The sequence below is a fragment of the Strix uralensis genome, chromosome 14 (genome assembly GCF_047716275.1).
Source record: "Strix uralensis isolate ZFMK-TIS-50842 chromosome 14, bStrUra1, whole genome shotgun sequence".
In the NCBI taxonomy this organism is placed as follows: domain Eukaryota; kingdom Metazoa; phylum Chordata; class Aves; order Strigiformes; family Strigidae; genus Strix; species Strix uralensis.
The window spans coordinates 22,227,243-22,243,244 of record NC_133985.1 but is presented as its reverse complement, the minus strand read 5'-3'; the positions used below and the strand labels follow the sequence as shown (position 1 = coordinate 22,243,244).

The 16,002-nt window shown below is 48.0% G+C and overlaps 1 protein-coding gene across 1 annotated transcript in view; it reads right to left on the bottom strand.

The window, feature by feature from the left end:
- Positions 1–16,002, bottom strand: part of PDLIM4 (PDZ and LIM domain 4) — a 53,371-nt gene that overhangs the window by 6,445 nt on the left and 30,924 nt on the right. Inside the window, exons 4-5 of the mRNA XM_074883866.1 lie at positions 3,989–4,167; positions 1,514–1,671 (exon numbers count right to left, since the gene is read on the bottom strand). Coding sequence (XP_074739967.1) covers positions 1,514–1,671; positions 3,989–4,167 — 337 coding nt within the window. The remainder of the gene's footprint in view (positions 1–1,513; positions 1,672–3,988; positions 4,168–16,002) is intronic.

Here is a 16,002-nt window from a genome sequence, read left to right as displayed (position 1 = left end):
ACCTGCTGTGCTGCACCAGCGCCGGGCTGGTGCCAAGACACTGTCAGAGTGAGCAGACATCCAGGATTGTCCTGGCACCCCTTTGTCTTCCCCTTCCTCCCTCCTTTTCTTTCTCCCTTCCTCCTGAAGGCCAGCGCTGGGTTTGTGCCACCCCAGGGCCGTGGGATGCAAGGGGAGGCAGCAGCAAACCAGAAAAGCTTCAATTTTTCTCCCTTTCCCTGACACAGAGACAGCAGGAAGGCAGCAGCGTTATTAATTGGATTAACACAGTCACTTCCTAGTTGCTTCCTCCTAACAAGGAAACCTGGGGGAGCAGCAGGCACCTCACCGGGGAACTGCTTGTGCTTGCTCTTGGTGAGGGACCCGAAGGTACATCTGGAACTTGTAATTAACACCAGTTTTCCTGCCAGCCTCGAAGGGGCTGTAATATTTACACCCAGTACTGCCAAGGCCAGTCCCACCCCGTGCTTTGCGGACATGCCCAAGTACCACTGAGAAAACTAAAACTGGTAGAAACTCTTGATGCTCAGATGTTACCCATAGTCACTCTGCTTCTTGGGAAGCGAGAAGCAATATCCTTCTAGTCAAAGAATATCCTTCTCCATCATTTTATATACACAGAAACTGAAGCGCAACAGCTTGACTCGCTACCTCTCGCAGCTTCATAATGAGATTTGCAGCAGTTGGTATTTTCCCATAAAAACTAAGTTCCTGGATTCACATGATTGGAGTATGAGGCTCTTGGAAGGAAGAAGAATGAAGAGTCTTGCCCTAATGATTGTAAAGTGAAGCCTCAAAGTTTGAACATGAAAGCCCCGATGGACTTAAGGTTGAAAGACAAACAAAAAGAAGCTGAAATGTATAGTTTGGGGGTCTTATTATTTAATGCTTAGAGCTGGCTCCTTCCCGCATTAACGACACAGGCAGGAAGCCATGACAGAGCTGAGAAGTGAGCCAAGAGCTCCTGATCTCTATCCCTGCATTGCTGAGGACCATCCCACGTCCTTATGCAAATGCCATTTATTTAAGCAGGCCTACGGTTCTCCACCGGTGACCTCACACAACTGCTTTAGGCCATTACATTTCATAAACCACCTCAGGAAAACAGCTGCCACACAGAAGCTGTTTGTAAATCCAACTTTCACACGACGCTCAAATCAGCCACAAAATTTGGTAAGCCCCCAGATGCTCAATCTGAAACCCTGAATTGAAACCTGCCCCCCGGGCGTTCCCCCTCCCAGGGTGCCCGGACCCTCCCGTGTCGAGCTGAGCCACCTCGGCACCGAAGCGATGTGTGGTGAAATGACAGAGGAGAAGAGTTTGCCAACCCCATCAGCTTTCAGAGTCCTTTAGAGGCTTCTCCAGCTTCTGGATCTCAGCAAGGGAAGGAGAAGGAGGCTAAGCCTGCAACAGCAACGTGGCGGGTGCAGAGGGACCAAACAATGGTTCCTCCCTGGGCACGGGGACGCGTAGGGGACTCGTTGGGACACGCCATGGGTGCCAACCTCCTTACCATTCTCGCCAGCCTCCAACATGCCCTGCAAGTATCGGAAGGATCCAGACTGCTTCGGCTCTGAAACGGGCTTCTCATAATCCTGAAGCATCTTGTAGACATCCGACTCCACATCAATCCCATTTCTGTTCCGTGGGAGAGACTTCAAGGGGTCCAGGCTGTTTTAAAGAAAAAGCAAGAAAGGCTCAATTCAAACATAAGCAGCAATTGTCAGCTCATCAGGGAGGTACTGAAACCTCCACATTCCCACGGATTCAATTCAACAGTCTCTGTTCCCATGTTTCTCTGCCTGGAGGTACGCCTGGCCCGGGAACAGCCACCGAACCCGGGAAGTTAAACTTGCTCTGATTGAGCAACACAGCCAGGGCTGGCCCAGTTACCATTTGCCTTCAGGAAAGAGGGCAGCTGCCTACAAGCACTGTAAATTGCTCTGCCACACATGGAATTTATCAAAAAAAAAAGTGGTAAATTAATTATGTAGGGCCAGGGGAGCCACCCACCCCTGGTACCGCTGGGGAGAGGGGGTGCTGCTGCCAGGCACAGGCATGACAGCAAATCCCCTCACCATCCGCAGGCGCCTCTTCTGAGTTAGTGTTTCTGTAAGTGACAGCGTTAAAAGATTCATTTGCCAGACACAGCCCACAGCTTAAATGAGAAAACCACCCCCGGGGGCTGCTCAGCACCACGGTCAGGACAGGAGAGCAGCCCCATACCCCCCCCCCACCTTCAGCCCCAGACCCAAAGCTGCTCCTTGAGTGTATGCAGTGTGATTGGGGTACAACAGGCATCAAATAGTAATTTAAACCGTTAATTCCAGTTCATTTGAGACATCAAAACATGAAAAGTGTCGTTTGGGATCAAAAATATTTGGGCACATGTGTAAGTGTCCTGCTGAGTAGAGACAAATTCAAGTGCTGTTGTGCTTTGCTGCAGCCCCAAAGCACAGCACAGCTTCGGGGAAGGGGCTCCTTTTCCTTTTTAAGGAGGTCATCAAGGTCATTATAAAACCAATAAAACAGCAAGAGCCCTGAACCCCATCAGACAGCTTAACACATTTTAGTCATCATCTGACTCATTTTTTCCACCAACATTATATTCATGCCCACTTAAAAAAACAACAAAACAAACCCACAACAACAAAAAGAAATAAAATTCACTTTCAAACAAACAAAGAAAAAAAAGCGCCAGACAAAATTAACTTTCAAAGAAAAGCCGAAGCTCTGTTTTCCAGGAGTGACCAGCCTCTCGAGTCGAGGGGCAGAGGTGCCGCTGCCACAGGAGAGGACCGGTCCCTGTGACTCCCTCCCCACGTGCCCCGAGTGCCCATCTGCCCTGCTACAGCCCTCTCCTACATCAGTTCACACATTTTCAGTGAAAAAGGGCAGGTTTTGACCAGTGCAGCCTGATCAAACACAAATTCAAAGAGAATGCACTTCTGACACAATTCTACTCAAACACCCAACCTAATCTGGTTTTTGGCTCACACACTGATAACATCAGATTTTGTTCTCTGTATTTTTTGTGCGGTTCTCTTCTTTCCAACTTCATTAACTTTCCTGGAGCAGCACAGGGAATAAGCTGGCTCACAGCGTCACTGAAATATGAATTCATGCAGGCACAGGGTTCCCAAGCTGAAAAGAAACTCTCTTTGCTCTTTGTATTTGATACAGACATTTCTTTCTTGCAGAATATTTTGCCAGTCTGGAGGAGCATAAATCATCAGCAGCATGAGCCATGTGAAAGCATCACAGCCCACAACCTGGCCTGTCTCAAAGTCCGAGTTATCCACCCAAAGTGCTCTTGGCTACACAAAAGCTTTTTCTTTCCTACAAGCATTATTTATTTCCCAGCCTCCTGGACAGCTGCACTGAGCAGATCTTACACTTATAAACATCCCAAGTTTACCGGGGTTAATTTTCTCTGCGGATACCTCCAGGTCCCAGGCCAAGCATTTGCTCTGGGGTCTGTGGGAGTGTGATCCCCACTCCTAGGAGGATAAACCCCTTCCACCCTGCCTTGAAAATATACTTTGAAAAACCACAATGCTAACGTCTGTGAGACTCCCTGGTGTTAATCCCAGCCGGGGGACTGGATCTGATGCCGCTCATCTACCCACCCCCATCAGCAACAGAAGGATCTTATGTAGATCTGGAAAACCAGCGCCTTTACCCATCTCCAAGGTAATGAGTTGAACGTTACTTCAGCATCACAAGCTTAAATTCAGTGTTGCAGTTGCTACCTACATACATGTGGACATTTTGTTCAGAACTTGGCACCTCCAAACCCCCTTTTTTTTTTTTGTTCTGTTGGGTGTGGTTTTTTTTTTGTCTCCCACCTACACTCAGCTAACGGAGCAGGAGCTGAACCCAGCATCTCCGGAGCTCTGGGAGCACCGCACCCTCAACGCACACCCCTGAAACTGAGTTTGCAGGAACACTGGTGGGATGCAGAGCGTGGGCCGTGCTCTTGTCCTACCTCTGGGCAGGAGTGATGTGGAGCCCGCTCAGCTGGCCCGGCAGAGCCGGCTCGGAGCCGCTGTTGGCGTAGAGCCGGGTCGGGTGGTGATGCTGCACGTTCAGCATCTGCTTGTTCTCCATGGGGCTGCCACCAGTCCCGGGGGGCATTGGCCTCCTGCTTTGGGCAGACTCGTTGTCCTGGAAGAGAAGAAAAAGCAGAAAAAGCTGAGATTTATAGTTCTTAGTGTGATACACACAGAGAGGCTGCGTTGGGACGTGCAGTTTGCAGTAATAATATTTTATACGTGCTGTGGAAAACAGAGATATGCAGCAGGAAAAGAAAAACTCAGGCTTGACCTGCAGTTAAATCTTGCTGAATCTATGCAGCTTTCCTTGGTCTCCGACCAAATGAACTTGCCTGTTTCTCCACGGTGAGCCACTGCCAAGTATTCTGCACTTACTCTCCTGTAAAAGCATATTTGTTATTTCCGCAAAAGAAAGTCTGCTTCTCGTTTCACGTTACATCACTCCAAGAGCACTTATCACTCTCCTGACTTCGGGGCAATCACTCCTGATTTACATTAGCAAAACACGATAAAACCCAAGCTCTGCAGCTACCCGGCACAGGCTGGGCAAGACCTGAACCCATGGGGCCAATCCTGGTATTTCCACTTACTTGCAGCTACCCTTGTCCCCAAAAATCCGTGTTTGTTTCGGGAGGTTTTCTCCCAAAATAAGATCATTTACAGTGTAAGAAACGCATGGGTCAAGGGTTCAGCTTAGTATTCGTATTTTCATTCAATTCCCAAGGCAAACTACGGAAATTCTTTTGTCATATGACCTCAAGTCAGGAACTCGGATGCCATTAAAACACAAGTTTTCCATATTATTTTACCTACATAAAACATTACCTATGTGTTTTTCCAAAGCTTTGTTAGCCAGCCCCGCACACACCCATAAAGCCAACAGTACCTTTTGCTAATCTTGCCACGAGCCACCTGAGCCAGGCTTTACCCACTAAAGCTCAGCCTAGGGAGCAACCAGCAGCCCAGAGAGGGGCCGATTCCAGCTATGGGGAAAAGCAGCAGAAAGCTGGACACAGCTTAAGGACACACGCCGGCTGCTGCTGTTTCCAGCCACGCGAGTCAGAAACACGCCTGTACTGACGGAAGGAATAGATGCTGGTATGAGAGGCTGTAATCTGTTTAATTGGGTTTAATTTGTTTCAGGGCAGATCCCCAGCGATGCTGCCTTGCACCAGCTTTTCAGTAGACTGAAGCTGATGCAAAACCAAGCAGAAAAAGAAAACACCGTCCTGTGAACAAAGTACATATTGCAGGGCTCTAATACAAAGCTTACTTCTGACTAAAATAATCCAATAAATACTAATTGGAAACAAATGTCTATCACTGGTGTATAGCAGAAAATACTGGTGCTCCCAAGTCTTGTAAAAATGAACAGCTAAGAGAAATAAAAAACAGATCCTGCTAGAAAAAGTCCAATACTTCAGTTTTTCCTAAGGCAAAACTCCCATTGAGAAAAACCGGGCTTAATTAAGAACTGCAAAATGGTGCCTCTGAGTTTTTTTCTGCCACCAGCTGAAAAACTGCAGACTCCAGCAAGCTCCTGGCGCTTCCACCCCCTCCAAAGCCTCGGCAGCCACCCGAGCCCTCTCGGCACTGCTCCTTCCACACTGTGCATGCACACACACGTGGGGAAAACTGCTTCCAACGTAATAACTTCAAATTATCTATTAAAAAAGGAATTTTGCTGCCAGGAATAATATAATTTTAACTGTTCCCTCAATTTATACTCTTTAAAAAAAGTACAACCAGGCTATGGGTTTCCAATTCCCAGATTGACATTATTATTTCAAGGGAAATAAAGAAAACACTTTCAACCGTGACACAGAGAGGAAAAGAAGGATCATAAACATTTCGGGGAAGAAAGCAGCGGCCCATGGTGGCTGGCAGGCCATTGCGAGCTACAGAGTTATGCTTTTAAAAAGCCATTATGGTTAATTGTCTGTGCACCGGGGCCCAGATGCACACTCGGTCCGAGGGAAGTGGCAGCTGGAGCTCTGTCTGCCGAGAGGGCAGGATCCTCTGCTCCCCTCTGGCCCCACGGGCTCCTCACACCAGGGACACCCAGACCCTTCGCCGGGGAGCACGGCGCTGGCCATTTTCTGGAATGAAAACCTCCTCCATCAAAGGGCCAGGAGAGCATCATCTCCATGGACTTGCTTTAATCCAAGGTAGCTTGTAAAGTGTTGCCCGTTCGTCCCCGTTAAGCTCAGCAATTTGTACATTGAGAACAAATGTTGTTATAAAGCTAAAATTTAGTGCTTGGGCACTCTCCAAAAGGCATGAAAGGCCGGTGATGGAAACAGGGCATTTCAGAGCCCTCCCTGCACTGCCGAGCTGCTCGGCGTCCCCGGTTGCCACCAGCTCCTTGCCCCTGCAGGAGGAGGATGCTCACGGTGGTGGCAGCTCAGCCATGTTATAAAGCCACAGGTGACCCAGCAGCATCCATAGGGATCAACAGGCTCCCCCTGAAGACATTGGAGCGCTCCCACTGCCCTAACACCTCCCAGACCACGGAGAAGAAGCAATGGATGTCCCTCAGCCTTTTCTACCAAGATCTTTGCAGGCTTTGGAAAGCTGTGCTTTGTGTCAGGGACAGCTAACGGCTTTGTGGGAAGCACACAAAGTGTTTATCCCTCTGAGAGCACACCAGTCTTCGCCTTCCTCATTGCTCTCCATTTCTCTGCCATGCAATTTGCCTGTTTCAGAAACAAACAGCTGCTCCTGAGACAGAGCTCAGTCTCCTTTTTCTCACCTCAAAGGCTGGGAGACCTCTGCAAGGCTCCACATTGTGCAAAACACTCATGCATTCGTTCTCAGAAACCTAGAACCAGATGGATTTCTTTCCAGTTCTCAAATTCAAGATCGGAAAAAATTTCCCCCCTTTGGGATCTCATTTGCTTTTTTTCTCTGCTGGCTTTTCTTCCTGCTTTTTATGGCCTCCTTTAAATGAAGAGGGTTTACAAACCCTTCCTAAGAGCTGGCCTGCGAAGTTTCACTGAGAACTCTTTTAGCCTACGAAACAGAAACTCATGATATGTTTTCTCACGCTTGCCTTCAAGGACCATCAGTTATGAAACGTAACCAACCTCCTGACATGAAGCATTTGGAGCTCCTGGAGCCCTGGCCTCCCCACTCCTGGCAAACAGCATTCACAGAGCCATCCCACACCTGATAAACGCGAGGCAGAGCTGGAAAGGAGCTGTTTGAAGTCCCAGTCCCAGGGAGCTGGTGGGTTTTGGGGTGGGTTTGTGTGTGGCTGCGGTACCGATGCAGCATGACATGCAGCGAGCGCCTTCGGCCCGTGCCCGGCCAAGACCAACCTCTGATCCCCACCTTGCTGGAGACCCCCAGCCTGTCCCTTCCCACCAGGGGAAGGGATGAGCAGAGGAAAAGGGATCATTTGGAGGAGAACAACCTACAGAAAAGAAAAGAGATGCCCCGCAGCAACCACCTGCCTTGGCCACCCCATGCACAGCCTCATCAAAACACCTCCTCCTCCTCCTCGAGATGCATTTATCAGTGCCACACGAACACAGTCTGTGCCTTATCAAGCACAGGGCAGGGCTGCCCTTACTGAGACAGTATTTATATCCGGAGGAACTACTTCGTGACACGGTGTATGGGTGAGTTTCTCTTGGCAGAGGTGCAGGAAGCTGGGGCAGCCCGTCTATACGGAGCTGCGGAAGGAGCCGTGCTGGCAGCACGCAGCGCCTTGCCCAAGGATGCCCTGGGGTGCCCATTGCTTCATCTCTGTGGCCTTGGTCTGGGAGGTGTTAGGGCAGCGGGAGCGCTCCGGTGTCCATCAGGAGTCGTCTGTTGATCCCCATGGATGCTGCTGGGTCACCCATGGCTTTGTAACGTGGCTGAGCTGCCACCACCATGAGCATCCAAAAGCACCAGCGAGGGACCGTGGGTTGGCTATTGTGTCTGGGCTACTGCATCTCCTTCCACTGACCCTTGGTCACCAACAGCCAGATAACATCAATTTTACTTGCATTGAGCTGTAGCTCCCTGTATAGAGTCTCAAGCACATTCTCGGGTGCCACCATTTATTATGATAGGAGAAAAGAGAAATTTAACTGGTTTTTGGATGCCTGGCTCTTGTCCCCACCCCACAACGCAGCATTGAGAGCACAAAAAGAATGATTTTCTGAAGCAAACAGCCCATACCCTAATCAGCTGAAACATGTTTATGAATGTGTCTATAAATCTCATAGGGGAAAAAAGTTAATGATACATGCATGAGGAAATCTGGAAAAGAAAGAGGCTGTTCTACCCCAAACAGGACTGATATATCGGGTCTGCATCTTTGCTGGAAACAGGAACAGGTCTTTGATTTCCTTAATGAAAACCTGCAACAGCCGTTGGCATAAAGGAGTGTTTGCAGACAGTGACCCTGCCAGCCTCGGGCCACGCTGAGCACGCCCGCCCGGCTCTGCACCACCCACAAGAAGTTTCTGCTCACGTAGATATGCTGAGAGTTAAGGCTGGTGCTTAGAATGAGACTCTACTAACAGGAGACTGATGCCACTTTGATTATTGTAAAAACATACTATTACACTGAAAACCAAACAAAATCTCTCAAGACCCTTAGAAAATAAAGCATGAAACAAAAACCATCCTGACAACACCAACAACAGGTAAATTATTCTGGCATTCATCAGAAAAAAAAAAAATATTTAAGAGGGAGAAAAGGGGCTCAGCTGAGCTACTCAGGAGCTGGTGGCCCTTGAACCCAGCGGGTGCTTCTGCAAGGGGCAGCACGCCCCGGCACAGCACCCATCCCAGCAGCTCCTCCAAAGGGGAATTCTGTGCTGGAAGAAACACAGTGTTCTTAAAACATGGGATTTCCTTTTATATTTAAGGGAAAGATGCTGAATGAAGGATTTAATCCTGGGAATTCCTCAAAGAGACAGAAATATGGAAAGGTTTTTTTCCTTCCTGCTTCTACAAGCACTTACTCCATTTCTAGCAAGTCCCTCTGTTCCATGCCTGCCTATTAGCAAATCGTTTGTCCCCTGTATCAGCTGAAGGTATTTCGTTTAGCTGCACCGTGATGCCCGGACACAGCCAGTGGAGCAATGAGCACAGCCAGCAAAGTAATGAAGATTAAATGCTTTTCCCAGGACGTATCGTTTCCAATTTCAGGAAACATATAAGGGACATTAAAAGAAGCAAGTTGAAGGTTTCAACAGAAATACTCTGTGGCTTCACCCCGCAGAGCTAAAGCATACTCTAGGTAACGAATACGAAGAGAGGCTTTGCCTGCTCCTTGCAGTTGTGCCCCTGACTCTGCTGGAGTAGCTGAATTGAGACACTTTTGTCCCTCAGGGTTTTTAGTCAACCTATAATAGGACAGAAAACTCAAAAATTAAATACTCCTACCAAGCTAATCACTGATGAAATAAGTTTTCCCACAAGCAGGAAAACATGTGGCCGATCAGGATTTTTCAAAAGGTTTGAAAGTCAGTCTCTGGCCCCAACTCTTTCATAAAGAGTTTATCATATTTTGAAACCACCTTTTGTAGAGCCAACAGAAAGCATAAATCTCTTCAGATTTTTAAAATACATCAAGGTGAGCATGCAGTTTCAGCTGTCTAACAGGAATAATGTTGGGATCCAAAGCTGGGAAGAGTTTAACTCGCAGATTTAAACCTAAGCCCACCTCTTGGCAAGCAGAAGTCCCCCGTGCTCGTTGCCTCGGCTGCTCGTGGTACCAGCCAACCTCAGCCGTGCTCTTCAGGGCTGCGCTTGGCAGAGCTGCAGGAGTTAACTGCCCTTCGCACTCAGAGAACATGCCATATGAGACATGATTTCTTAAGAGTTTTGGGAACTCACATTTGTATTCTGATACAGTTTGGTAAAATACATCCAACCTTACCTTCCTAAAGTTTGACCGCTTTGATGCCTCAAGTTTTCTTATTCTTAAGAAAAAAAAAAAAAGATTTTTTTTTTTGGTCATTTTGCAGAATGCCCTATTTGTCCTTCCAGCCTTTTCAACTACAAGTCTTTAGCTCTAGAGACCACAGGTTTTAGACACAGCTTTAGAGAACATCAGACTTCATGTTCTGATCCAAAGCATTTAAAGTTCATTCACTTCACAGTGTTTTAAATTAGACCCTTAAAAGTCCAGAAGTACAAACAAAATAATCCATCTCATTTTCCAGACTATCAGACAAAGATTAAAACTGAAGACTGCTAATTTGAGAGGCCAATGTTGGCTCCTACAACCTCGATGCAAGCACCTACACCCATGGCCTGGTTTGGGAGGACTTTCAGCAATGGTAGCTTTGGCATATCTGAGAAACCTTCCTTGGGAGCAAACCCCCCAGCTGCAGAGCCAAGCACACCTCTGAAATTACACCTCCGAGTCCCAAATCCATCCTGGAGCCCAACTCTGCAGTGGTGGGAGAAGATCTGCAGGGACAGGACCAGCAGCAGCTCCGGTTCCCACCGGCGCAGGCGCCCGGCCGCTGCAGGGATCGCCAGCAAGATGTTTATTTTCCTAAGCCCAGGGGAGCCAGTTCTGCTCTCTGTTATAAACACGTGCTGCACCAGACTTAAGCAGAGCTGAAGGTCATTAACAGCTTGGCTCAGCTGAAAGCAGTTTTCAGTTTGATGTACTTCAGACCCACTCTTCCTAAAACCAGAACACGATCAATCAGTGTCAGCTATTCATTTGCTGCCAAAATGCTGAATTAGAGACACAAGCATTGCTATTTGTGCACCAGCAGGTCAAAGCATCCCTTAGCCATGGGGTTGCCTGGAAGAGGTACCTCTTGTGACCACGCTTGGTCACTTGTGTCCATCCTGAAGCAGCGGCAGGAGGAGCCGAGCCTTCCAGCTCCTCACCAGCGTTTGACTGCTCCCTCCCTCGCTCCGAGCTCGGGTAATGGAGCCCAGCTGTGCTCTGCAGAGACCCCGCCAGCTTTTCTCCAACTGCCTCTGCAATATATGGCTAAAAGATGTGTCCCTGGCATCGGCCCCTCACTGCCTACCATGGAAGAGAAGAGGGCAGAAGTACCTTCCTGCAGAACCAGGCTAACGTTTGTACGTCGCTATTATTATTAGGAGACCATCTGCTCCAGTTACACCCAAAGGAAGGTCACTCAGAGCAAACCCATCAGGGTTCCTGCAAGGCTGAGCAGCAGTGTGGGACCTGTCCCCACCGTACCTGCTGTCCAAGGCACCCAGATAGCATGGTGAGGGGCTCTCTGGCTTCTCCAGTGGGCACTGCTGGCTGCCCAGGGCAAAACGGGACTCGCTCAGACCTGGCAGCAGGAGGAAAGGATGGGAGATGGGCGAGGATTTTTTTAAAGCAAAGCTGCAATTTCAGCCTGTGGCTGCCTCTTCTTCTGACCCAAGGGGTTCAGTGGGACATCAATGACCTGACTCTGACTTCTCCTGGCAAAGGGCTTTTTTGTGGGCAAAATTCTACTGCCTTCATTGCTGCAAATCCCCTTTCATGCAAATGTGACAAGCAATTAAGCCTGAAGATATATCCTAGCATACCCCGACATCCTCAAGGCTGAAATTCAGCCTCTGTGCAGAAGACAATTGCAATAGAATGATCCCTTTCTCTCCCTGCCCTCAGCTTTTCAACAAAGACAGTGCTTTGTCTCTGATAAACTGGTTCAAAAGTCCTAGAAATGGAAATCTTGTTATTACCCCACAGAGGAGGTGCATGGAACTGACGGCACTGTTTTCATTTGAATGCAAATAACAGATTTACGCCGGGGCGGGATCAGTTCTCCAGCTCACTGCCTCGAAAGAAGTCCCATGGCGAACCCTTATGTCAAAGACTGCCCCCAAAGCTGAGGGAAAAGGATAAAGTTTGAAAGCTACACACATTTTAATAGACATTTCCCTATGAGCACAGTACAGATGTCCTATTGAGATGGTCGTTTTCCAGATTAAGCAGGCTTCAATCTACCTTTAAAAAGCTCCAGTAAGTACAATCCTACTACTTAGCTCAGCTCAGAAGATTATCAGATAAGAAAAAATATCAGGTGTAGTTTGCTGAAGCTGGATGAACAGAGTGTGTGGGTTATTTTATGAGATGGATTTCAAATAGTCTGCCAAGTTCCTCTTCCAGCGTATACCACGGTCTGAAGAAAAGCTTTATCCATCACGTCCTTCTTACTACACTCCTTTCACAGGCATCAGCTAAACACCAAATTCGTTTTTCAGATCTCTCTAAGTAAGAGACCAAACCCTTAACATCAGATGGTCTTTTAGTTAAAAGGCCCCAGACAACGTTCACGTGAAACATGACTCAAGCTGGAGCCTGGCCGAGCCCCAGCCCGCCCGCGTCCTCAGGACGGTCTGTACCCTGAGAAGGCACGGCTGTGAGCACACAGCAGACGAGATCTCAGGACAGGGGCTCAAAGTGAGCCCCACAGCCTCGTGCTGGGTCTTGAACGTGCTGAAAAACACCTGTGGGTCGTGTCCCAGCGGGCAGAGGCGCAGCCCCTGCAAGCATTGCTACGGTTTGCTCAGCTTCGTGGTCTCAGACCCAGCAGTCAGGCTCATTTCTGTATTACACGCTGCTGAAACCCCTGCAAGCTACAGCAAAAGCATTATATGAAAGTCTCCATTGCTTTCTATTTAATTGCTCTACGGCAGGGAGCATGCTGAGGTCAGCCCCACCACCTCCCGTCAGTGCGAATTTCCAACCACAAAACCCCATTTCCACAGGTATAACACATATTTTCCACAGGTATAACACACATACCTTTGCATACTTCAGCCTGGCTTTGTTTTTCAGGAATAATCCCATGACTCCAGGAGCTGGGGCTTGACCAAAAGCACCCGCTGCCCTCACCCTGGGCACTGCAGAGCCGCTGGGGCTGCGGCTCACCCTGCTGAGCACGCTGGATCAAGAGTGACAGCACTGGAGAGGTGAAAGCTAAACATTTCCTACTTGCTTTAAATAATGCGTCACTTTTGACAGAGTTAGAGCAGCCCTGACAAGAGTCGTCCGAAATGTATCTACATGACAAGGAAGTTTCTAAACCATTTGTAAACGATGGTTGGGAATTTCTTAATTTCCAGGAGGAGGATGTCCACCTCTTTCTGAAGGAGCGATCTCATGAGAAGCAGCTCTGTGATGTAAAATGAGATATTATTTAAAAAAAAAAAAGTGGTTTTAGGATAAGCTCGGAAAATATTTCAGCTCTATATTTGCACATGTTCTGTACTACATATCGTGCAGCACAAGGACAGCAGACATCTAACCCAGGGACAATCTCGCACAATGGGAATTAACCTCCACAGACCCCGCACCACCTTCCACTGTGGTGCAGTCACGCTGATGGCCACCGGCGAGGGTCTGATGGCTACTGGCTCCCAGCGGCTCCGGCAAACAGCTTCACCCCCCAGGAGAAGCCACAGCCCTTGTGTGACTTAAAGAGCTCAAGAGGGACTTGAGCTGCAATGCCACGACTTTATCCCTTAAGCTACCTGGCTCCCCAGGGGTCTCTTAAAAATCCACAGCAATGGAAAAAAAAAAGTTACCCAAGACCGGCAAGAATGATTAAAATGTGTTTCCATTTATCTCGCCTGCTCCAGCGCAGAGGACGTGCTTTTAATATCAGGGGTGCAAGGGGGTGTTTAATAAGCAGACAGAGGAGGGCTTTGTACAAATGCATCGGTTTTATTAACACTTTCATAAAAAAAGCAAGATATCTGGGGATCATCGGCTCTGCTGAACTGGAGGGCACAGGATATACCGGCTGCATTTTCAAAACACCTTCTGGCAAAGCTCTGCAGACAAAGCCCTTCTGCACAGCCAACGTAAACACATTTGGACATGGGAGTAACTACTGTGTTGCAGCAACACCATAAACGTGTGTTAAGGCTCAGGCTAGGTGTGAGTATCGCCAGCTCTCATGGTCCTAAGACTAGCTCAGTTGCACATGTGAACAGAACTAATATTCATAAGTAATTTTGGAAGAAATTAGAGTAGGTGAAGAAACCTAGAATTTCTCTGTATCCTATAAGTAGTAGTTAACTTTCATCCATACAGAAAAATCTAATGACCATTAATAGACAAGAAACATCAGGGAAAACTCAAGGTCCTTTTGCAACACAATAACCCTGGATAACAAAGGCAAAAGAACCTTAAAGTTTCCTCCTCTCTCTGGCAGCAGCAGTGCCCTCCTGCCAGATGACTACCTAGCCACAGCTAAGCTCAACGACAGTCTAAAAACCCTCAAAAGGATTTTTTCTCTGCTCCCAGCACTCAGCGTCACCTTCCCAGCCCAGGAGCAGGCAGGCAGGGTGCAGGAGAGCACTGCTCAGCGTGGGCATCAGGCTGATGCTCCTGCCAGTGCTCCGCCTCAGGCTGCCCCGTGTGCTGTGTGTGTTGGATCAACCTCCCCAACGACAGAAAACAACGTCTGCTATAGAGGGGAAAATCCCCCAAACCATCCCAACAAGCGTCCACCCCAGCCTCCTGCCTGCTCCCCCCACTCTTAGGGAAGATGCTCCTGTTCCCATGTCGGTGCCACCTGAAATCACTTAAATCACTTGTCTCACCATCTGGTGTTTGGCTTAAAGAACAAACTCAGTGAGCTTAACACTAACAGCAGTGTCCTGATTTCATCCTTTTCAGCTTACTGTCTCTCTCCTCTACTCCCAGTTGGGAGTTGTTGCATTTTCAGGTGTTATTGTATCATACTTTCTGATTTTCTTTCCACAGCTATTATCAGCAGCTAATCGAAAGAAAAAAAAGCATTACTGGCAAGAAGCTAAGCTTCAACTTACAGAAATATTACACGCTTAAAACCGAAAGATGCCTACTTCATCAGCGTGGTTTATCTGAACATCTCTTTCTGTAAAAGCCAGGGTAAGGTACACAAGAAAACAACAAAAGCAATTAGTTAATTTTTTTTTTTTTTCATTTTGGAATGCCCCAACTTTTTGCTTTTACTCATTAATAAAGAAGATAAACTCAGCTCAAGTCAAAAATGTGTCTCAGGCTTTCCTGCTAACAAACAAGCCCTCCAGTGCCCATGGGACACCCCAACCCTCCTCCCAGGGGATGGGAGGCAGCTGCTGCTGCTGCCCGGCCAACCCTGGCTCTCCGCATGCCCTGTGCCCCTTGGCTGGCCGCAAGGAGCTGGGGGGATCACAGCAAGCATCCCCCCCACACCCAGCATCCCTCCTCAACCCCCCCAGCATCCCTCCCCGCACTCAACATCCCCCTCCCTGCACCCAGCCACTCGGGGACTGCTCTCCCTGCACGCTCTCACCCCAGCAGGTCACACAAGTGACTGCAAAGAGCAATTCATTCATCTTAAGTGAGCAATAAGGAAAAATTAAATGGGAGAAGTTATTCTTCCCCGATGGGTAAGAACAGGAACACTGTGGAGTCCACGTGTGCTTCCACACAAACACTCGCTATTTCTGCATACACAAGCAGGCAGTTTCCTTCCCTGCGTTAACAGAGCCAGCACTGAAACTGATGTTATCAAGTAAAATAACATGGTATATACCTCTGTTAACGCTTTAGCCAACGGCGTTTTCTGTTTTGTCCTAAATCACCCCACGTTGTTACTATTTCAGTATAGCTCCTATTTACCTTCGATGAGAACAAGCTACCCGGATAGAAGAAAACACCATTTTGAAGTTTCCATTCTCAATTTTTTCCCTTTACCCTAAGACTGTTTTTTTCCTCCTTCATATACGAGGATTATTGAAGCTCACTTAAAGATGGTGATTTACAGAAGAGGTATATCGAGGACGTCACATAAAAGGTTACAGCTACAACAGTTCGACATGTTACAGTGGTCTGTGAGAATTCCTTTGCTTTTGGATGATTTAATACGATATCACAGGGAAAAAAACATGAACACAAGTGCACACCGACTTGCGTGTAACCTCTTCACCCAGTAAATTAGATCAGCAGATTTTGGTGGGGTATAAACCCCTGATATTTGAGCGT